The sequence below is a fragment of the Haliotis rubra genome, unplaced genomic scaffold, assembly GCF_003918875.1.
Source record: "Haliotis rubra isolate DU_JTF1 unplaced genomic scaffold, ASM391887v1 Scf435, whole genome shotgun sequence".
Taxonomy (NCBI): domain Eukaryota; kingdom Metazoa; phylum Mollusca; class Gastropoda; order Lepetellida; family Haliotidae; genus Haliotis; species Haliotis rubra.
Window position 1 is genome coordinate 622,738 of NW_025767119.1, and position 25,604 is coordinate 648,341.

General features: G+C 41.3%; 1 protein-coding gene and 1 long non-coding RNA gene across 2 annotated transcripts; both read left to right on the forward strand.

The window, feature by feature from the left end:
- Window positions 1-2,802: 2,802 nt before the first annotated feature.
- On the forward strand, window positions 2,803-8,657 carry LOC124289192. The gene is made up of 3 exons (XR_006901625.1): window positions 2,803-2,872; window positions 5,999-6,057; window positions 8,581-8,657. It is a non-coding gene; the product is annotated as an uncharacterized LOC124289192 (long non-coding RNA).
- A 310-nt stretch (window positions 8,658-8,967) lies between these two features.
- LOC124289167 lies at window positions 8,968-24,103 on the forward strand. Its single transcript, XM_046725778.1, has 9 exons — window positions 8,968-8,983; window positions 10,802-11,014; window positions 12,521-12,678; window positions 13,935-14,057; window positions 19,436-19,511; window positions 19,648-19,793; window positions 21,499-21,558; window positions 23,008-23,131; window positions 23,985-24,103. The coding sequence occupies exons 1-9, from the start codon at window positions 8,968-8,970 to the stop codon at window positions 24,101-24,103; spliced, it is 1,035 nt and encodes a 344-aa protein (XP_046581734.1).
- The last annotated feature ends 1,501 nt before the right edge of the window (window positions 24,104-25,604 follow it).

Sequence of the window (25,604 nt, forward strand, 5' to 3'; positions counted from 1 at the left end):
AATGCAGCATAAGCTGAATGTGGAAGATAAAGTATGAATGTAGATTATCATCTTAAATGTGTTACATTTTGCAGTGGCGTAGCTACAGCGTTGCACAAAAAGCACGTGCTTACAATTTAAAATTGAAATAAAAATGTTGTGATTCAAGATGCTATTGAAAATTAGCATTTAATTTGTTTTTATGTTTTCTGGGTGGTTTCTGGTATAGTACGTGGTAACCGAACGCAACTTGCCTCGCGGATCATTTATAGACAAACATGTTTTGTCTACACTATGCAATAAATTATGTCTGGAAACAGGCCGAAATCGTTTGTTCTATAGACGATATCGTTGATCTGTTCTTTGAAATTGTTTTACCCCTTAAGTATTGTATCGTTTGTTATGTGCAGAAATGAGAAAAATCTGCAAAACGTTCATCTACAATTGATTGTTACTTCGTTAAATCACCCAAATTGACTGAAACGCCCATTTTAACTAACAATAGTACCCAGTGAAATGCACAATGCCATTTTAGAAAGTGGTCAATGTAGCATATGTTATATTTGGGATTACACCTTCTTAGTAAAGTACACATTCTAGTACTTTTTGGGTTGAGTCCCAATAGTGCCCAGTGTTCCCAAACACGTTCTGATACAATAGCACTATCTGAGTCATGTACTGATTCCTCGCCAATTGTTAAATCTGACACCCAGAAACCATGTACTGTTGAGGCGGTAGAATTGACAAATATTAAGACTGGTTCACGTACATTGTGATTTCGTGGTAGACATTGACAAAGTCATTGACATATTCGCACCAGGTGAAAGTAGAAGACTGGCTCTTCTCTTCGCTTTGACTAACATCTGTGATGACCTGTTGTTGCTCTGATAGTTTGTTGAATTCTCTCAGTCGTCATGAGATCCACCTTATCCTCGAAGTTGAAATGTTTCATTTACCGAGTTTTAGAGTTGTTTTGGTACTAAACTATTTAAAATATTAACGTGGTTAGGGTCCACTAGTTTTGTGCTATTTTTTTATATTTTGAATGTTTTACCATGTTATTGATGTTTGCCTTAACCTTATCACGTGTTCAGAAGAACGCTTTACTTTTAGATGTAGCATACTCTCCCTGATTTCAAAATGTTTCATCATTTGTGCCTACACTCTGTATTTTCCTGGTTACGAGCCTGTTTTGGTGTAAATTATTAAGAATGTCTAATGATCGTTATCCCAAACAATGTCATAATTATGTACTTAGACTAGATTCTGTTGGTAAGATTACTTGGGTTCCAAAAATACGTAGTCTCTTAAATGAGTATGGATTTGGTTATGTTTGGCTTTCCCAAGACATTGAAAAGGTGTCATTATTTTTATCATTATTTAAGCAGAGGTTAGTTGATTGTTCAAAACAAAATATCAGTAGCAATATCATGGAATTATCCAGTCTTGTACATTTTAAAAGTATTATATCATCATCATGGGGCTCAGGAGGGGGGAGAAGGGGGGGGGCGGCGGTGAAGCTGGCTAAGGCGCCAGGCTAGTGATCCCGAGAGCATGAGGTGCCGGGATCGAGTCCACCTGTGACCGGGTGTAAAAACTTGGAGTCAACTTTGTGTGCAGACTCTTTCAGTGTTGTCACAACCTCTAGTGTACAGTACACTACCCTGTGCACTTAAAGCAAACCCACCAATCCGTTGGTATATGACCAGATGAGGGCCACATGTATGCGTGCAAACACCTCGTTGCGGGTACAGCAACGTGAACTTGGACAAAGTACTGTGACTATGTGTCCCAGTCCACCAAACTGGGAATGGGTACCTCGTTAGGATGAGAAAGCCATAAAAACTCGGAGTTGCATACTCCCCATGGAGTTAAGATTGATAATACGATGTACCGTTGAGATTGACATCCAATGTTTGAGGCAAAAACATTACCAGCGCCTTGGGCATGCACAAGTTGCCTGGATATGTCCGCTATATAAGTATCTTATAATAATTGCCGCTTGATAATCACATTTTAAGAATTAATGTAAGACACTTAAGAAGCTATTTATGTTTGTTAAGATTCAATGCATTACCATTACGATGTAATATTAGATGGGAGGACACTATGAACACAGATGTAATATGTAAGGTATGTAAAAGTAATAGAAATGAAGATGAAGTCCACCTCCTATTTGAATGTGATAAATATTTAACACTACGAAAACCGTATTTACCTCTATGGAACAATTTAACAAATGCGTGTAAATTCATAAAGTTAATAACTTCAAATGACATGGCATTTTTATTGAATTGTGCTAAATTTATCAAATTATCTCTTAAATGTTGATCTTCTATATATTGACAACACAAATGTCTGCCTATTGCCATTATACATAATGTCATTTTTGTACATAGGTCGATGGCCTATAAACTGAAATTACCTTCTTCTTCCATATGCGCATTATAAAATATGCAGTTTTATTACTATATATTATTATCATAATTAGATATTGCCACATGAATAATAATGGACAACATTTCGAATGTGAACGTGAATAATCTTATAATGTTATATTTGAACAGTGACTACAAAGCTAAATATATATATGTGTGTTATCGACCGTCTACATTATCTCGGCCAGTGACAATAGGCCCGTGCTATGTACCCTGTGTTATCTGTGTGGAATATGATAACGCTATGAAAACTAAATCACCGCGCTGTACAAATATTATACATATTGCCAAATATTTCCCACATATGGTGTAACTTGTCCTGGAAAATGAATGCATCCTTTGACCGAAGTCTACGCGTGATGATACAAGTATTTGACAACGACAACTGATCAGAAAGTCTGTGTATAAAGCTACAGGTATCAACTTAAACAAGGCTCTATCACTATCAAGATCAGGTGAGTGGCCTAGCATGTGCAAATACCTCTCTCCGGTGGAATGGTTTGTCATAGATGTTCTGAAAGTATTGTCAACGCGTGGATACGTGTCGAGTGGGGAATTAGCTCATAATTAAGATGAAGTGTGCGTTGAAGAAGACGAAGGCATAGTTGAGTTCAAATGTCTTCAGTACATGACAAACAAATACACAAGACATATAAGAGGTGAGCGGAGTACCTGCTCAACCCCAGGGCGTTTCCTACGAGCCGCATTCTCCTGCTCGTGGTCGTCCCTACAGACAGTCGGAATACCGAACTCGTACTCCTTCACTGTCTAGATGTGACCATACTAAGTATAAATACAGTTTTTGACAACATTGGACAGGCGACGACTCATCAATGGACAGACAGAAAAACAATAGCACTTCCTTGACCAGTTGATGTGATGGCAGACACGACCAAGGGGGATTACCAATGAAGGTTATAAATGTCTTATACAATAATTAATGGGCTGACAAGTCAATGTACAATGCGGTAGTGATAAGGATGTACAGTAGTGATTAAAAATACAGCTTAGCGTCATATATATATTACAATAAAGTCTCACATGTCTTGACAACATAGTTTTGGACTTTTTAACTATTTGGACGATGGCTGTCCTGAATTGGTCACTATAACAGTATCTAAACAAGGTGCTACTATATACTTCCTTTCAAAAGTTTAGACTCACTAGTGCAAATATAGCCACTTACTTCAGGCAGCTGTTCGAAACTAGATTTTGCAAAAGATTCCACACTACTTAAAGGTTACCGTTAACACATGAACTGATGTACTGTTAAACAAATTCGTAACGTTGAAATGATTAGTGTCATGAGTTCAATAAATGGTAAACATCAGTGAAAGTTGGCGAATTCTTAACAAAACTTTACACCCAAACGCAGCTGTTCACATGCAAGATATTTGCAAATGCTTTTCAGCAATTTGATGCATGATCCTCGTGCAATACATCTGTGTTAGGTTTGCAGTTGGATCCCCCAAGTTAGTGGGGAAATCAGTCTTCAATGTAGCCATATATACAAACCTCCGCCATTCCTCCTGTAACGCCACTGCAAGTTCTCCAGGCGTCTGCGGGACCCGTTGACGTTGACGTACACGTCGATCCAGCTGATCCCAAAGATGCTCTTTGGGTTTAAAGTCTGGGGACCTGGACGGCCATGGCAAGACATTAATGTTCTCATTGGCTAGGTAGGCCATTGTCACTCGTGCCGTATTGGGTCGGGCGTTATCTTGCTGTAAGATCTCACGCTGGCGGTTGATAATGGGACGGACGTGTGGACGAAGAATTTGGGTGATGTACCGGTTTGCCTAGTCTGTCTCACAGTCCCTGAACCACATTAATTTTCCTACTGCCAAGCCCTCTCTGCAGTGCTAAAGCCCTAAATAAAGCAAGTCTAGATTTCCTCAGGTTCTGAGTCTCTGGTCTCCCTAGGGCTCCTTTTCAATATAAATGGGTTTGTTTGTTACTATCAAAATTATATATATTCAGAGACTAAGCCTAAGTCTACGGTTTGCCGCCAGATTCCCCTGAACCTGAAGTCGGTACCACCAGTGTATGATATGGCATTCCACAGCGATCGACCTGTCGTACGTAGATGGGTGCGTAACGTTCAATCCTACGTCGGTACACACATTGTCTTCAATCATGGCGTTGCAGGAGAACACGTGATTCATCACTGAGTCAGATTCTCCTTCAGTTAGCCAGATTCCAAGGCTGTACGGCTGTGTGTCAGACATTTCGGATCGTTTGATCGGATACTCGACGTACACCTGGCACATGATCTTCTGTATCGTCTATGTGGCTTGCCGATGATGTAGGTGGAACACCACTTCTTGGGCGATCTCGCGTCGAATTGAATGCTGTATAACGGGCCCACAGACGAGATACTGTGCTTTGGTGGACGTTATTATGACGTGCAACGGCAGCCTGGCTTTCTCCAGCTTCCAGACGTCCAACAGCAATGTTCCAGTCAGCGGGATTCAGTCTTGGCGTTTTGCGTCGATCATTCCTCATCAATATTTGTGATACAACGGAGTAAATGTATCGGGCTTTTATAGTCATTGTCTCTACTGACGAATTCCACTCATTTCACGTGCATTGTCATCAACATGTGCGTTGCAAGCGAATTTCATGTATTTGTTTTACAATTGCTGACAACGGTAATATTATGTTTTGTTGTGTTTGCGCGACATAAGCATTAAAAATCCCATACATCACATCATTCAAACATAAACATAGTCTTTAGATTGATTGCCGATATGAAAATGCAATATATAAATCTCAATCCCCCTATGCTTTTCTTATTTTTTTGAAGGGAGTTTATCGAAAACCCTGTTTAGCTTCAGATAGCTGACTGTAATGATATAGTTTAGTTTGGAAAGTAATCCAACTGTGATTCTTTTGTAAACAATGCATTGCACAATTGGGCCATTTTCAGCTAAAGATGTACGTTGTCTGTACAAGCGTTCTGCTTAAAGTACAAGTTATATGTCTGTTAGTCGGAAATATACTAGAAACGTTGACCACAATATGTGATGTGTTTGGTAGAACTACCACAATATGTGAGGTATTTGGTAGAACTACCACAATATGTGAGGTGTTTGCTAGAACTACCACGATAATGATACACTGGTTATTTCACCTCGCAAAGTCCAATCTAACCTTGAAAGGAATGAAATCGACAAGTGTACTCTAAATGTTACCATTTGTCGCTTCTGTGCCTAACATTCACTGAAACAAGGCTCGTACATTCTTAACCTCTTATGACTGAAAAGTAACCTTTAAGATAATGTTAGCATAAACACTATAGGAACATCGATCAGATGGAATAGTATTTCATCCCTACCGCGATCATCACTTGAACTTCATCCTCTACTGGAGCGGTGGGTAGCCTAGTGGTTAAAGCTTTCAGTCGTCACGCCCAAGACCCGGATTCGATTCCGCACTTGCGTTCCAAGTGTGAGGCCCATTTCGGGTGTCCCCCTGCCGTGATATTGCCTGAATATTGCTAAAAACGGCGTAAAACTAACTAAACTCACTCATTCTTTACTTGTAATCTTTTGATTGACTGGTACTTTCATATCTTTCAGGAAAATGTGGTTTCTGATATTATTAGCTGCCTTGCCTCCCTTATCAGTGGATGCTAAAGGTGAGTAACCCACAGAAACAGCACAGGAGTTGACACTGTGCAAGTGCACGTTTATTGAAGGTGGTTGACAGTGGAGGTGGACAATATGCACGTAAGTGGTAAAAGTGGTTGACAGCGGAGATGGACGATATGCAAGTAAGTGGTAAAAGTGGTTGACAGTGGAGGTGGACGATATGCACGTTAATGGTAAAAGTGGTTGACAGTGGAGGTGGATGATATGCACGTAAATGGTAAAAGTGGTTGATAGTGGAGGTGGACGATATGCATGTAAATGGTAAAAGTGGTTGATAGTGGAAGTGGACGATATGCATGTAAATGGTAAAAGTGGTTGATAGTGGAGGTGAAAGATATGCATGTAAATGGTAAAAGTGGTTGATAGTGGAAGTGGACGATAGCATGTAAATGGTAAAAGTGGTTGAATAGTGGAGGTGGACGATGTGCATGTAAATGGTAAAAGTGGTTGATAGTGGAAGTGGACGATAGCATGTAAATGGTAAAAGTGGTTGATAGTGGAGGTGAAAGATATGCATATAAATGGTAAAAGTGGTTTATAGTGGAAGTGGACGATAGCATGTAAATGGTAAAAGTGGTTGTCAGTGGAGGTGGACGATAGACACGTAAATGGTAAGAGTGGTTGATAGTGGTGGTGGACAATACGCACGTAAATGGTAAAAGTGGTTGACAGCGGAGGTGGACGATATGCATGTAAATGGTAAGAGTGGTTGACAGTGGAGGTGGACAAAAGCACGTAAATGGTAAAATTAGTTGATAGTGGAGGTGGACGATATGCACGTAAGTTGTAAAAGTGGTTGACAGTGGAGGTGGACGATATGCATGTAAATGGTAAAGTGGTTGATAGTGGAGGTGGACGATATACACGTAAATGATAAAGTGGTGGATAGTGGAGGTGGTGATATGCACGTAAATGGTAAAAGTGATTGACAGTGGAGGTGGACGATATACATGTAAATGGTAAAGTGGTTGATAGTGGAGGTGGACGATATACACGTAAATGGTAAAAGTGGTTGACAGTGAAGGTGAACGATATGCACGTAAATGGTGAAGTGGTTGATAGTGGAGATGGGCGATATGCACGTAAATGGTAAAAGTGGTTGACAGTGGAGGTGGACGATATACATGTAAATGGTAAAGTGGTTGATAGTGGAGATGGGCGATATGCACGTAAATGGTAAAAGTGGTTGACAGTGAAGGTGAACGATATGCACGTAAATGGTGAAGTGGTTGATAGTGGAGATGGGCGATATGCACGTAAATGGTAAAAGTGGTTGACAGTGGAGGTGGACGATATGCACGTAAATGGTAAAAGTGGTTGATAGTGGTGGTGGACGACATGCACGTAAATGATAAAGTGGTTGATAGTGGAGGTGGTGATATGCACGTAAATGGTAAAAGTGATTGACAGTGGAGGTGGACGATATCCACGTAAATGGTAAAGTGGTTGACAGTGGAGGTGGGAGATATGCGCGTAAATGATAAAGTGGTTGATAGTGGAGGTGGTGATATGCACGTAAATGGTAAAAGTGATTGACAGTGGAGGTGGACGATATGCATGTAAATGGTAAAGTGGTTGATAGTGGAGATGGGCGATTTGCACGTAAATGGTAAAGTGGTTGATATTGGAGGTGGACGATATGCACGTAAATGGTGAAAATGGTTGATAGTGGAGGTGGACTATACGCAAGTAAATGGTAAAGTGGTTGACAGTGGAGGTGGACGATATGCACGTAAATGATAAAGTGGTTGATAGTGGAGGTGGTGATATGCACGTAAATGGTAAAAGTGATTGACAGTGGAGGTGGACGATATGCATGTAAATGGTAAAGTGGTTGATAGTGGAGGTGGACGATACGCACGTAAATGGTAAAAGTGGTTGACAGTGGAGGTGGACGATATGCACGTAAATGGTAAAGTGGTTGATAGTGGAGATGGGCGATTTGCATGTAAATGGTAAAAGTGATTGACAGTGGAGGTGGACGTTATGCATGTAGATGGTAAAAGTGGTTGATATTGGAGGTGGACGATATGCACGTAAATGGTAAAAGTGGTTGACAGTGGAGGTGGATAATAAATATACGTGAGTGGTGAAAGTGGTTAACAGTGGAGGTGGATGATATGTACATAAATGGTAAAAGTGGTTGTCAGTGGAGGTGGACGATAGCACGAAAATGGTAAAATTGGTTGGCACTGGAGATGGACAATAGGCACGTAAATGGTAAAAGTGGTTGACAGTGGAGAAGGACAATATGTACGTGAGTGGTAAAAGTTGTTGACAGTGGAGGTGGACGATATGCACGTAAATGGTAAAGTGGTTGATAGTGGAGAAGGACAATATGCACGTAAGTGGTAAAAGTGGTTGACTGTGAATGTGGAAGTGGTAAACGCCTTTTTTTTGTGGAGTTACGTGGTGAAGTGAGAACTAAATGAGGGTATTATTTTTTATATGTTAATGTATGTGTATTGTTGGTTTTGAGACCCCTGACCTTCCTAGAGCTTTGTCTACAGATCATCCCCAACTACCTCCATTACGAAACACATACGAGGTACACATTGAGATGACGTCAGCCAGAGAGAAAAGGACCATAGGTATCGAGGAGTATTTTAATGGAACAACACAACAATCAGCTGTGCGTGTGAAGATACTTGGTGTTTCGAGACACTACTACTTTCACCACGCCCTGAATGAGCTGCTGACAGTGTCTCCCAAGACAGGTACGTACATCCTCATGTCCACTGACGTATGTCCACAGATGTATGAATGTAGACGTATGTCCACTGATGTATGTCCACAGATGTATGGATCGATGTTGACGTATGTCCACTGACGCGTAATACTTATGTATGACCACTGACGTATGACACTAATTTGCGACTGTAGACGTATGTCCACAGATGTATGACTGTAGACGTATGTCCACTGACATAGGACCATTGGCGTATGACCACTGACGTATAACCACTGATGTATAACCGCAGACGTATCACTGATGATGTATCACCACTAACATATGACCACTGATGTATCGTCACTGATGTATGACCACTGATGTATCGTCACTGATGTATGACCGCTGATGCACGTGCACCTACATATGACCAATGACGTTTTACCACTGATGTCGGACCGCAGACACATGACCGCTGACATATTTCCGCTGCAATATGACCACTGACAACTATAACTGTAGACTTATGTTCACTGAGGTATGACCACTGACGTATAACCACTCATGTATGACCGGTGACAAATTACCACTGACAAATGACAGCTGATGTATGACCGCTGACATATGACTGCTGACGTAAGACTGCTGACGTATGACTACTGACATATGACTACTGACGTATGACCGCTGACATATGACCACTGACGTATAAACACTGATGTATGACCCCTGACGGATGACCACTGACTTATGACCACTGAAGTATGACCACTGACGTATGACTGCTGATGTATGACCACAGACATATGACTGCTGTCGTATGACTGCTGATGTATGACTGCTGACGTATGACCACTGACGTATAAACACTGATGTATGACCCCTGACGGATGACCACTGACTTATGACCACTGAAGTATGACCACTGACGTATGACTGCTGATGTATGACCACAGACATATGACTGCTGTCGTATGACTGCTGATGTATGACTGCTGACGTATGACCGCTGAGATATGACTGCTGACGTATGACCACTGATGGATGACTGCTGACATAAGACCGCTGACGTATGACCATAGACGTACGAACACTGCTGAGGTATGACCACTGATGTATGACTGCTGACGTATGACTACTGACATATGACTGTTGATGTATGACTGCTGACGTATGACCACTGACATGACTGCTGACGTATGACCACTGACGCATGACATTCGATGTATGACCACTGACGTATGACAGCTGACGTATGACCACTGACGTATGACCACTGACGAATGACCACTGACCTTTGACGGCTGTCATACAGCTGCCATATTGCTATCGTATTAAACATGAAGCAAACTAACAAACATGCTCCATGTTTGACAAACCTGTTAATGTTGTCGCCATTTACGATCCACATACGTTCATAGATTCTAAATAGCTTAAGACACGTCCATGAGACAATACCACACCAGAGTTGACTGTTGGTCAGGTAATACGGAACTGGCTTTCCCCATACCAGTGTCGATATCATCATGCTCTGTGTAGTTATATGTTGCCAGATGCCAAACAAGGCAGTCATACTCTAAACGCTATTATACTTGACAAAATAAGTTAGGGATATGGGGATTTTTATGATTGATTTTATCAGTGTGTCAATGAATAAATAGATCGTTATTGATAATTTCAAATTTACATATATCCCTAACTATTTTTCTCAAGTATATTTTAATCCTGGTCAATTGGTCAGTATGCACTTGATTTTGATTCTCAACTCGCTGGGGAGTATGCCTGTGTAACCTACCAATACCCGGGGCAGAATTGGTCATAGGAAAGCAATGTTTGTCTTGAGAGGCCACGGACGGTCTCAGGTGGTCAGTCTCGCTGACTTGGTTGACACAAGCACGGCATAACATTCGTGGATCGTGCTCATGCTGTCAATCACTGGGTTGTCCTGTTCAAATGCGATTATTTACAGACAGTCCTATTATTACTGGAACAAACCTAATATAATTCCAAGGGTATGAATCTTGCAATATGACTGTGCTGGATTCACTCTTTTTCTTTAGGAACGTGCAATGTGACGGATCTACCGACATCCGCGTTGAGCCAACTATTCGGTTACTATGGCAACGTGTCCAGTATTCTCCAGCTGGGCCGAGACAGGACCCAGGTGTTTCAGGGATCCGATACCGTGAGGGGAATCCGAGTCCGAAAGTGGACATCCTGCCACACCTGGCAGACTGTTAATGCAACCATGAACGTGACATGGTATTATACAGGTGAGACTAAACAGTTCAAAGGTCATCATTTCGATACCTTGCTGAAACTATGACAGCGCGTCGACACGCTAATGATAATCTTGGGGACAGTAATGGGGATAACGATGATAATGTTAGTGACAGTAATGGGGATAATGATGATAATGTTAGTGACAGTAATGGGGATAATGATGATAATGTTAGCGACAGTAATGATGATGTTAGTGACAGTAATGGGGATAGTAATGATAATGTTAGTGACGGTATTGGGGATATTAATGACAATGTTAGTGACAGTAATGGGGAATAGATGATAATGTTAGTGACAGTAATGGGGATAGTGATGATAATGTTAGTGACAGTAATGGGGATAGTGATGATAATGTTGGTGACAGTAATGGGGATAATAATGATGATGTAAGCGTCAGTAATGGGGATAATGATGATAATGTTAGTGACAGTAATGGCGATGATGATGATAATGTTAGTGACAGTAATGGGGATAATGATGATAATGTTAGTGACAGTAATGATGATGTTAGTGACAGTAATGGGGATAGTAATGATAATGTTAGTGACGGTATTGGGGATATTAATGACAATGTTAGTGACGGTAATGGGGAATAGATGATAATGTTAGTGACAGTAATGGGGATAGTGATGATAATGTTAGTGACAGTAATGGGGATAGTGATGATAATGTTGGTGACAGTAATGGGGATAATAATGATGATGTAAGCGTCAGTAATGGGGATAATGATGATAATGTTAGTGACAGTAATGGCGATGATGATGATAATGTTAGTAACAGTAATGGGGATGATGATGATAATGTTAGTGACAGTAATGGGGATAGTAATGATAATGTTAGTGACGGTATTGGGGATATTAATGACAATGTTAGTGACGGTAATGGGGGATAGTGATGATAATGTTAGTGACAGTAATTGGGATAACGATCATAATGCTAGTGACAGTAATGGGGATAATGATGATAATGTTAGTGACAGTAATGGGGATAACGATGATAATGTTAGTGACAGTAATGGGGATAATGGTGATAATGTTAGTGACAGTAATGGGGATAGTAATGATTATGTTAGTGACAGTAATAGGAATAATGATTATGATGTTAGTGACAGTAATTGGGATAATGATGATGATGTTAGTGACAGTAATGGGGACAATGATGATAATGTTAGTGACAGTAATGAGGATAATGATGATAATGTAATTGACGGTAATGGGGATAATGATGATAATGTTAGTGACAGTAATGGGAATAATGATGATAATGTTAGTGACAATAATGGGGACAATGATGATAATGTTAGTGACAGTAATGGGGATAATGATGATAATGTTAGTGACAGTAATGGGGATAGTGATGATAATGTTAGTGACAGTAATGGGGATAGTGCTGATAATGTCAGTGACAGTAATGGCGATGATGATGATAATGTTTATGGACAGTAATGGGGATAATCACTGTATTATATAACCAAATTGTTGCCTTGCTTGTGACAGATCCGGACAAGTGGGATACTGGGTGTGGTCTCATGGAGGTTCCTGTTCGAGCCTGGGTTCAAGGCCACTCTGGTCCGGTCGGTGGCAATAAATACTTCGATCATATCTACGACATGTTTCACTTCAGTGCCTCTATTTCCACCAAAGACGCTTTACAGGTGATAAAACCACACAGAGTTTGCTCATTGTGAATGTTAGGAATGTGGTAAACTGTATCCCAGTTTACCCGATGTATTCGTTGAATACATCGATCGAAACGTTGTGTCTCCGATTCAGAAACCACCGGGAAACCTTTCAAGAAAAGAATGTGTTTGTGAATTTTGTTCCGTTAAGGATGAAGCTTGTCGTAAGAGACGACAAACGGGGTCGGGTGGTCAGGCTCGCTGCTTTGATTGTCATCGTATGCCCATCGATGCTTATTCAGTTGGTCACTGGATTGTCTGGTCCAGATTCCATTACCTACAGACCAACGCCATAAATTTTAGAATACTGTTAACAACAAACAATGCTGACAAACTTCATGGATAACTTCTTTTATTTCGTAATTAAATAATTGACACAATAGGCTGGGTAATATGCTGTCACTTTCAGCATCCATACATCCCCTCCACTTCATGTTACATTCCTTCTTGACAACGGAACAAGGATCTGTAATGAAACGTCTCATGTACGAAATAAAAGAAGTTGTTTTCTGTAAAGTTTGCTAATATTGTACTTCCAAACTTCTAAAATGCACATCCGTGAAGATCCGGGTTAGAATTAGTCTTCAGTTACTCATGCTTGTCGTTAGAGGTGACTAACGGGATCGGGTGGTCAGGCTCGCTGGCTTGGTTGACACATGTCATCGTATCCCAGTTATGTAGATCGATGCTCATACAGTTGGTCACTGGATTGTCTGGTCCAGACTCGATTATTTACAGACCACTGCCATATAGCTGGAATATTGCTGAGTACGGCGTAAAACTAAACTCACTCACTCCAAAACGCCCCCTCATTGGTACAATGTGTGAAGCCAATTTCTCTTGTCCCCCGCTGTGATATTGCTGGAATATTGTAAAATGCGGCGTGAAACTAAACTCACCCACTCACTCTAAAATGTCACTCAGAGAAGTTACCAAACAAAGAAAGATATGGTGATAATATAGGCAGTTTCTTTACACACACGGGGCTGTGTGGTTGCCTATTGTTTAAAGCCTCGGGCGATTAACATAAGGGCCTAGTGGTTCGCTCGTCACGCTGAAGCACCGGGTTCGATTTCCCACATGGGTACAATGTGTAGTTCCATTTCTGGTTCTCCAATAGCGAAGTGAAACATAGGTCAATCTCTCTGAACATTCATATCTAAAACATTGTCCAGGTTGGGTTTTTCCAGTTTATTTAACACCCAGCTCAAGAAATTACCATTTTTTGGCAGGTGCCCGATCTCATCTACTGTCCCAATCACAGAGGAAGCAAGACGATGCCTACCGTGCCGTCATCTTTTACTGTCCAGTCTGAAATGGTACAGACAAATGCTGATTTACTCAGTAATGTCCAGGTAGGGGTGAACACAAACTTCATTTGTTTTGACATCACGCAGCAAGCGAGAGAATCTGTTCATTCAGGAAATAGAATCTGAGAATGTCAAATGATTCCAGTGATTCCTTCGACTTAGATTATGTGTTGGTTGAGTACATTATTCAATGATTTTGCACAATGATCTGTAGTTGAGGTAGTCTACGTTGCAATGTACTCTCAGAAAGAACAATTAATTCTTTCACATGTTAAAATCATTTGAATTGACGTTTCAAGGTTTACACAGGAAGTGCGACTGAGCTTTCTCTTATACCTCATTATACTAAAATTTATGATGAAGTCAGGTTTTGCATACAAAATACGTCATGAATAATACTTATTTCACGGTTTATATTAAATATCTAAACCCACAAAAAAATATTGTGATCGATATGAAGTATTTGACATCGTTCAATGCAATAATCCAACACATTCTCGTATCGCCAGGCCTGGAGACAGGAGCTTGGGAATGGGTGTGGTGGCATAATTGTTTGGGGTTTTTGTTTTTTTATTGTTTTGGGTTTGTTTGGGTTTGTTTTGTTTTATTGTTTTTTGTTGTTGTTTTTTGTTTTTCAAAATATAAACAAATTTGTCGGAATGTTTGGAAATGTCCCAGCAACAACTTCAAGTAATTGAAACAACACGAACTTGTTGTTTGTTGTGAACTTACCACCGTGTTAATCAAATAGTATCCAACAATTAATAATCTAGTGTAGTACACTATGACGTAGCAACTACATAACATATGGGGCGGTGGCGGTGGGCTCGTCTAGTGGTTTAAGCGTCCGCTCGTCACACTCAAGACTCTGGTTCGATTCCCACATCTCAAAGTCAAAGTCTTTATTCAGTTACAGTTAAGAATTTGCCGTGACAAAAGGTTTGTGAGTCCCATTTTGAACCAGCAAAATAAAACACAGACAAGTCTAAAATATCCAATAATATATTGAATAAACAATGAGCAGGGTACAATTGAATATCAGTACAGATTTCTAATACAATATTATGGATTCACAAACCTAAACTATTGGGTCACAAATCTAAAATATCAACTAAATGTCTATAATTACCGCACGTAGTCTTGATTCTTGTAATATATGTACTGATTGAAGGTTGAGTTGGCGAGGTCAGCTGACACGTCAATAGGGCGTCAGTTAGCCCCTGTGCGAGGATTCTTAATTTAGGTCACCGACACCGTCGTTTGTTTTCTGCCTTAGACTAATCGTAATTATCCTTAGAAAGTCTTCAATTTGGCATCTTAGAAAAGAAATACAGTTCGCTCTACCACCATGTAGAGAGTAATAAACCACACTTTCGCCCTGAACTATTATAGTTAAAGTACGAGGACGCTTGCTTGTAAACAATATTTTATATATTCATATATCACCTTTATGGCGTCACTGGCACAGGTAACAGTTACTGTTCATTAGGTTTACCTGATGATGGGGCCAGAACAAGCCCTGAAACGTTGTATCAAAGAATAAAGAGAAAAAGATGAAATCCAAAAAATTATTTCTGTTCATCAAATAGCATCTTCTAAAATGCCAATCAAGCATTCAAAACAGTCGTGTCAAAGTCGTGTGTTAGTTATCCGTACATATCAGAAACAACCGCGTTTATATCCTTCATTCAGTTCTGGAGAAATCCAGCAAAAACGACGGCAGAACACAAAGTTCGAATCGATTCTTGACTCTTCCGGAAGCGGGGGCGGTGGGGTAGCCTGATGGTTAAAGCGTTCGCTCGTCACGCCGAAGACCCGGGTTCGATTCCCCACATGGGTACAATGTGTTAAGCTCATTTCTGGTGTCCCCCGCCGTGGTATTGATGGAATATTGCTAAAAGCGGCGTAAAACCAAACTCAATCACTCTTCCGGAAGCAGACTATGAACAAGCATCAAGAAAAGGGCAGGTAACTCTAATCGCAGCTCCCCAGCCGACTCTCTCAACAGGCGGAATAACATACCCTAAACAAGATGAGAGTTCAAATCAGAGTCAGCGCTTTAAACTTTTGTGACCCATATTGATGAAAACAGTGAATCAATGTGAAATCTTAATTAACAAAACCACACTCTCATAACACAGTATTGGAGGCCTCGTGGCCAAGATTACAAAGTGTTTTGAAATACACATTTTTGTGTGGAATGCTCACTGAAATGTACCTGATTTTTTTTCTGATATGTACAATGTTCTCATTTGTAGAATATTTGCATTGTACAAGAAATGATAATTCAGTTTATATAACACATGAAAACCTTATTGCACAATATATGAATCATTTCATATAAAGATTTCTTTTCAAATACAATGCGAATCGGTTCAATATATTAACATTAATTGTTGATGAAATATGTTGTTGTAGTTTTTGTAGGAGAGTGATGAAAATATGTTGAAATGGACAACTCAAAATGAAGTGAAATTTCGACAGCCATATTGTCACACATATTAAGGCAGATAGATCATCGTTTTCTTTACTTTGCTTATAACGTTGTTTCTGAATCCTCAAGTAATGAGGAAGTATACCAAACTATAGATTTTGATAATAACTAAACTTCTGTAATCAATAGTGTTTTATAAGAACTGTAGTGACAAATAAAATGTTCTACTACTGATTTTTACACCAAATCTGGATTTTAAATCTGTACATCGCTATTTAAACAATCTTAGAATATATTTCATATCTCCACAATTTTGGGTTATATGGGTATATGAGAATCCAGTTTAAAAAAAAATCTGATGTGGGACACCCAGTCTGTACTGCCGTGCTCGACCCGTGAAGGTCCGGGTTGGAATTGATCTTCAGTAACCCATGCTTTTCTAAGAGTAGAATAACCGGATTGGGTGGTCAGGCTCGCTGACTTGCTTTGCACAGTCATGTCATTGGTTCCCAACTGCACAGCTCATGCTGTTGATCACTGGATTGTCTGGTCCAGACTCGATTATTTACAGACCGCGACCATATTGCTGGAATATTGTTGAGTGCGGCGTAAATCTAAACTGACTGACTGGCTGACTGACTGACTCAGTCAGTCAGTACTGCAGTGGTCATCTTGATCTTCTGTCAAGGTATAACAATCGTGCTTGTATCTATTCGCATTCATACAGATCAGTCTGCACCAACAGTGAGCGCATTTACAAAAACAATTCGCACTTACGTTATGCCGCCCAATACCTCCCAGTACTGCGCTGGATGAGCAAGGTATATACCAAGGTATCTTTTAAAGGAGGCATCTTTTAAAGGAGGCACTTTGAACGTATATCATAATATATATATATATATCTCGATATATATATATATATATATATATATATATATATATATATATATATATATATATATATAGAACGCATTAGTGCATTTGGATGTTTTGTATTGAAAGAGAAGATGTCATGGGAACAGAGAAACAACAAGTTCGAAGGACGAGTTGTTTTATCTGCTCCCATGACGTCTTCAAGTTCAATAAAAACATCAAAATGCACTAGTGTGACGTTCTATATTTATTATATACCCTCTTATCTGGCATTGATCTGTTACTTAATAAAACAAATCATAGCGTAGCAATGTAGAACCGGCAGGGGTCCAATACGGAATCTGGGGTGCAATACGGGACATGATGACGTCATCCGTATTGCACCCCTGTCTTACTGTCCTATGTTTACATGGGTATATGATAAAACACCAGATTTCACAACCATATAACAGAATCGGTAATATTTTAGTGTCAATCATTTTAGCAAATGTTTTAAGTGATATATCAGAATATTTACTGAATAAACTAAATATAGGAAAACATGCTTTCCTGATTTGCAAGGCAATAGTTTCACAAGCACGTGGCCATGATGGTCTAGTAAATATTATACCAAGGTATTTAGATTGTGTACTTACTAACATCGTGGATACTATACGGGTAATGCTATTTTGAGGGCATTATCATTTGCAGAAGCTTTAGGTCTTCCATTAACTGCCCGACGAAGGGCGTCTGCAAATGATAATGCCCTCCAAAATAGCATTACCGTTATTATTGCTAAAATACATTGAGTTTGTGTTGAAAAGTAATAGGAAACAATGAAAGAATGTGTCTGTAAGTTTACTCAAAACCAACTTCTGACGGGGTTGACTGACCGAGTGCAATTACGTCATCGAACAGTTCAAGTGACGTCACAACAGAACGTGACGATATTCGACCTTGGCCTGCAACATGTCAGACTATGTCAGTGTTCGGTTTTTGTCCAACAACAACATTAATAGTGCAATTGTTAAGGTTAGCACCAGCAAGAATGCCAATATTACCGCTATTTATCTGTCTGTCCAAAGTTCAAAGCCCACGCACCCACTATGACGTCACTTGACATCAGAACTCATAGTGGCCCGTCGTTAAGGTTGAGCGGTCCAATATCATTTGCAGCGGCCCGCACATTTCTGATAATAGGAGGGCGTTTCATGATAATTCCATGTATTTTAGATATAGTATAAAGGTAACGCTATTTTTCAGACCATTATCATTTGCAGAATCCCGAGGTCGTTCATTAACTGCCTGACGAAGGAGAGCAGTTGAAAAGACCGAGGGCTTCTGCAAATGATAATGCCCTGAAAAATAGCATTACCGTTGTTATAGCTAAAATGGATAGAATTTCTAATAACATAAGAATAAAAACAACGGCATCGGTTTTGAAGCATTTATTGCTAACAACAAACGACGGAGGTCACTGACACACCTTTTACAAATATGGAAACGTCATAGAACAAAACAGATGACGTCACTATTGAGAGTGACGACGTTCGACCTTGACCTTTGCCCATACTACCAGCAGCAAATTCTTTTCAGTGCTCAACAACGTTAGAGTTCCAGTCGATGTTTTCATTGCTGTATGTTGTAATTTATGGTACAATTGTTAAGGTTGACACCGGCAAGAAAGTGCATAAAGGCACTGTTACATGTGGCGAATGTAAGTCAATAATGAACCGTAGGTGATTGAACATCAAGAGCCGAGCTACTTATGACGTCACGTAACAACCGCCTTGATAATGGCCCGTCGTCAAGCATTTTGCGGGCATTATCAAATTACAGTGGCGCGCTCATTTCTGATAACGTGCGGGCGTTTTAATGATAATTCTATCCATTTTAGCTATACAATGTGTTAAGCCCATTTCTGGTGTTCCCGAAGTGATATTGCTGGAATATCGCTCAACGCAAATTAACCAGAAGTTGTCATCCATAAAGTTGTATGTTTCATTTATTGCTGGAATAGTGCTGAAAACGACGTTAAAGCATACTCACTCACTCACTATATTGGAGTATTCTAGTCGTCATATTTGTTGTCAATATAAGAGCAGAATGCAAGCAGATGTGTTCATTTTGTTTGCAGATATGGCTGGACGCAAAGATGAAACTAGCTAAACACATATACGACGAAAACAGTCACATACAGGATTTCAATACAGGTGAGTGTCCAGACAACAGAGATGCAGTTTATTCTAACACTGGTATTTTTTGTTTGCCTGAGTTTACAGGTTCAGCTTGGATGATTGTTAACGCTGTAAAGTGAATTGTAAATGCTTTCGTGGCGTTCCTTTGTAGGCGTTTCTTACGTCATGGACTTGGCAAGAGGGAACTGCAGCGTTTCACACATAGGCAAAACTGACGTTACTACGCATAACGGGATGATTCAGACTGCGGCGGAAATGTTTCTCATGGACGTTACTGACACCGACTACAGAGGAACAGTAAGGTTTAGGTTGACGTTGGTGTGGGTGGCAACGTTGAAGACGTTAGCCGCCTCTGTTTAATCTGCAACACACACTATTTGACCTACATACATTACATGAGGTGAGATGAGATGGGGTTTAACGTCGTACTTGAGAATATTTAGCTCATATGACGACGTGCATGCGTTTGTATGTGTATGTGCGGCTGCTTGTATTAGCCCAGACTTAAGCTGGTTTTATAGTGCTAGCTAACTGAGATACCATGCCGCAGTTAAGCATGAATACCCCACTCAGACACAGTATACTGACTCGGAACCGACCAGTTCTTGCTGTACCCATTAATGCCGAGCGCCAGGCAGGGACCAACAAGTACCATATGTTAACGTCTTTTGGTATGACGCGCCCGGGGATCGAAACCGTGACCTTCCGCTCTCCGGGCGGACGTTCTAACCACGGAGGCGGTTTTATACATTACGTGGGGCGCAAAAACGAACTTGCCTAATGGCCGCTTGTTTACACTTTCACGCGCATGGTAGCTAATGATGCATAGTGATAATTTAGTGGGCACAATACCTGTTATAACATTTACATAAACGTACTACTATGTGGCATAACATGTTGTAAGTTATGGACTGAAACAATGTCCTTAAGTTTCCCCCTTAATCCACTTTCTCCCTCTCTGCTCCCTTCCCCCTGTACACGTATTCATCTCTATCTATCTATTTATCTCACATACTCTCTCACTCTCTCTCACTTCTCTCTGTCTCGCTCATACACACGCATACACACACTCTATCTCCGTCTATTTCACACTCTCTCTCTCTCTCTCTCTCTCTCTCTCTCTCTCTCTCTCACACACACACACACACCCTCACACATTCTCCCTCTCTCTGCCCCCTCTCTCTCTCACTTTCTTTCGCCCTCTCGTTTTAATGTAAAAGGCCTTGTTTCAGAAAATTATTCGAAACATACCGACCGATGTATTCGTGGCAACCCGTACGGACTTCCCTCCCGAAATGCCCGTGAACACCATCATAGAGTGGTACTTTTCCAAGGTAAATCCTGACTTCAATCAACATCTATACTTGAACCATACGAACTCAAGTCCACAAAGCAGAGTTGTGTGTGTCGAGCTACTTCCGATAAAGTCTTGCACACAATAACGGGACATTTGAAAATGTGCTCTTCAAGAAAGGTAGTGGAACTTCATTATAAATTTTACAAATTGAAATAATTGGAGCCAAGCAATGTTGATATGAGAATAATTAATATTTTGAGAGTGCATGACCACTTGCACTTCCATATGACCATAGGTATTTGTACAGTAATCGCTCTTGAAAGATGATTGGTGGATGACGTGAAATTTGAATGTGTACGATTTTCATTTAAAAACAACAACAAAAAACGGCCAGAAACAAACACTAACATCTGAGTGATGCAAGATGATTGTCATAATTAGTAATCTACAGTGATTTATCGACCTCTTTAAAAACCGTTAAAATTAAGAATAACACCCCATGCACGTGTATGGGGCTACTGCGTTGTGCACTGCATCCCATGCGTTATGTTTAGGTGTGGTGATAAAGAGAATGGTAGGGCGTTCATAAGATTCTGTCTTTGATAGGTTTGTTAACGCTTGTATTTCCTATCCAAATTAAAAGTTCAGGTTCCCCTAAGTTAAAAGCCATGTTTTTCTGTAATGACGTGTTGTTGCATGTGACAGGAAAAAGAGTCGTCACTAACAGCGGGGACCCTGGTCCAGATGAAGATTGATATGCCGCAAGTAATAATAATAATAATAATAATACTAATAATAATAATAAGGCCCATGTACAGCCTCAGAAGAATTCCTGCCAACAAACCTGATCTTGTCCTCTTTGATAAAGCCAATGAATTTATTTATATCATTGAATTTTCTGTCCCTTTTGACACCAATGTGATTGGCAAGATTCAGGAAAAGCATGATAAATATGCGGACCTCGCCTTTGAAATGTCTCGCTTGCATCCCAAGTACACTGTCGCCAGGCTCCCCATTGTGCTCGGTGCCCTTGGTTTGGTACCTCCTGATCTCTTGGCGCAGATCAGGAGAGTGCCCGGGTTCTCCACTGGGAGCACAGCCCTTCAGACACTCTGGGTAATGCAGAAGGCTGCAGTGTTGGGGAGCCTTCATATTCTCCGGAAAGTTCTTGGTGGGTTCGACTAGGCAGCGTTTCCTGGGATAAGTCCCATTCGCTGTCTGGGCTGCGTGTAGAGGGGGCAAGGGCCCTGAGCTGATGATGAGCCTTACCAGCCTGACTGTGCCAGGATCACCCGAACCCTCTCTGCTGCATACAATCTTTAATCTGTAAAACATGATAATAAACATAAACGTCAGTGTGTGCCAGGATCACTCGAATATGTTGATTTTGTGGACGGTTCTGTACTGCTGGAACATGTGTGTAAAGAAAGGAGAGCGCCATATCAAATCACCACAGACTCAAGCGAAGGCTCTCTGAACCACTGCAGTTCACGTGCAGTGTGTTGAGGTGAGTAGTCTCCCTGTTAAGTTCTTCGCGCGGAGAAAGTCGGCTGGACTGACAATTGCAACGGAAGGCTTTCTGTTTGCTGCGCAGGACTACCGCTCACTTCCACTCAGTCGATGTGTGATTTTACGTCAAGATTTAAATGGGAAAGAAAGACTGTGTAATGAATTTAATGGCACTGGCCAGCAATGTGAGTGGATGGTTTTGTATCTCCTGATGTCTTGGCGCAGATCGGGAGCGTGTTGAGCTCTCAATCGGGAACACAGCCCTTCTGACACTCAAGGTAATGCGGAAGGCAGCAGTGTTGGGGAACCATCACATTCCCCAGGAAGATCTTGGTTGGTTCGACTAAGTAGTGCTTCTTGGAGACGTCCCATTTGCTTTCTTGCCTGCGCGTACAGGCTTAACTTTGCTGCATTCACCTTTGTCAATCTGTAAAACCCATGGACACATAAAAGGTTCTGAATGATCTAGGACTAAAATCGGAACGAAGCAGGCTTCGAACCCAAAACCATAGGTTTGAGGGTATCCCTTTCTCCCTTGGGCCTCGACTGGGCCAACTGAGTTCCATGGTATTGATGATAAAAGCAATGATGATGATGATGATGATAATGATAATGATGATGATGACGATGATGATGATAACGATTTAAGCACCCCCTGGAGGTACATTCTTCACTGGATACAGAGTCATTTACATGTGGTTGCAGCTGACGGAGGAGCTGGTGTACAACATGTTTGATCTGATCCCCTACAACACGGACCTGTCGACGTGGGACGTGAGCTCCTGCTATCAGAACCTCCCTAGACGCTTGTTCCAGTTCGCCGTGGCCGGTACTTAATATCACATCTCAACTAAGCAGCTTCACTATAATGTATAAATACGTTTCTAATCTCCATCTCTCTCTCTCTCTCTCTCTCTTCTCTCCTCCCTCTCTCCCTGTCTCTCTTTGTCTCTCTGTCTCTTTGTGTCTCTGTCTCCCTCTCTCTCTGTCTACTCTCTCCCCCTCCTCCCTCTCACCCTGTTTCTCTGTGTCTTCCTCTCTGTCTCTTTGTATCCCTCTCGCTCTCTCTCTCCACCTCCTCCCTGTCTCTCTTTGTCTCTCTCTCCCTCTCTATCTCCTATCTCTCTCTCCCTCTCTCTCTACCCTCTTCTCTCTGTCTCTCTCTCTCTCCGTCTCTCTCCCTCTCTCTCTACCCCTCTCTCTCCCTGTCTCTCTCTCTGCCTCTTTGTCTCCCTCTCTCTCTGGGGCGGTGGGGTAGCCTAATGGTTAAAGCGTTGGCTCGTCACGCCGAAGACCCGGGTTCGAATCCCCACATGGGTACAATGTGTGAAGCCCATTTCTGGTGTCCCCCGTCGTGATGTTGCTGGAATATTGCTAAAAGCGACGTAAAACCAAACTCAGTCAGTCAGTCCCTCTCTCTCTCTGTCTCTCTCTCCACCTCCCCCCTCTCTCCCTGTCTCTCTTTGTCTCTCTGTCTGTTTGTCTCCCTCTCTCCCTCTCTCTCCCTCTCTCTTTGACTCTCAGAATGACTCTCATATGTAAGAGAAATGTAGAGTTAAACAGATCCCGAACTCCCGTTCCAATGAATCTATGGCGATGCGTTGGTCAGATGTACGTGTCGTATTGCAGCATATCATTTCTATTGTGACTCAGACGAGATAAACTGTTTCTGTTTGTTCCAGGTACCTACAGTGATATGATACAGACTCATTCTGAGTTGTTTAAGTACAGTGTCATCATGACTGTCATTGGCCTAACGGGAGTATCACCACTAAGGGTTGCCAACTTTGAGGTACAGTAATATCTCACAACATCTCAGGGATTGCTTATGAGCGTAGGTCATGAAATTGTGGAGGAAAACAGGGGAAAGGTTGGAAAATATGATTTTGTCTAAGAAATAGTAAATTGCTTTTACGTAATGTGGAATCAGCTCCGTGAAATAATGGAAATGATTATTCTCTGTGAATCATGGATTGAATGTCAGGTGCATGTGAGTGAGTGAGTGAGTGAGTGAGTGAGTGAGTTTAGTTTTACGCCGCCCTATTTTACGCAATATTTTAGCTATATGGCGCCGGTCTGTAAATAATCTAGTCTGGACCAGACAATCCAGTGATCAACAGCACGAGCATCGAGTGAGTGAGTGAGTACGTGAGTTACGCCGTACTCAAGAATAAAGAGAAGATGTAAGCCAGAAAAATCTCTATGTTCATCAAAAAAGGCCAATCAAGCATCTAAGAGGTGATTGTACGCTTGCTGAAGCTGTAATACCAGTAGGTATGATCAACTGACCACTCGTAATCTCGACTTCAGTTGGTTGGTTGGTGTTGTTTAACGCCACGCTCAGCAGTATTCCAGCTACACTGCGGCGATCTCTAAATAATCGAACCTGTACCAGACAATCGAGTGATCAACAGCATGAGTATCGATCTACGCATTTGGGATACGATGACATGTGTCAACCAAGTCAACGAGCCTGACCACCCGATCCCGTTAGTCGCCTCTTACGACAAGCATGGGTTGTTGAAGATCAAATATAACCCGGATCTTCACGGGTCTCACCTTTTACGGCAAGCATGGGCTGCTGAAGATCAATGCATTCATTGGTTGATATATCGTGTAACAGATTTTATAGACGTATCCAAAAAGAAAGGGAACATGGATACTTTGGTGATAGTATTACGAAATCGTCCCCAGCATTCACTTCAAAATGATACCCCGTCAACACTCATGACCCTTAACCCATTTGTCCACTATGCTCTAAATATTGACTGTCTACGACCATCAGCTGATACGGGAGGGTGGAATAATGGTCACTATTAATGTATTGCAGATGGAGTACAAGAAGAATGTATTGGTCAGTTTTGACATGCTGGGAGTGGCACCCGTCCCCGTCAGCGTAAATGTGACACAGACACCGCTAGATGTCGCGGGAGATATGTTACAGCGAACGTTCCACCAGAATCGGTTCTTCGTCTACCTTCCTAACGAGCCCGAGGTGAGTGTATCTGGACAGGATCACCTTAGTCAGTCAGTGAGTGAGTGAGTGAGACAGTGGGACAGTGAGTGAGTCAGTCAGTGAAGCAGTGAGTGAGTGAGACAGTGAGTGAGTGAGACGGTGCGTGAGTGAGACAGTGAGACAGTGAGTCAGTCAGTCAGTGAGACAGTGAATCAATGAGACAGTGAGTGAGTGAGGAGTGAGTGAGTGAGTGAGACAGTGAGTCAGTGAGACAGTGAGTCAGTGAGACAGTGAGAGTGAGATGGGTGAGACAGTGAGTCAGTGCGTGAGTGAGACAGTGCGTGAG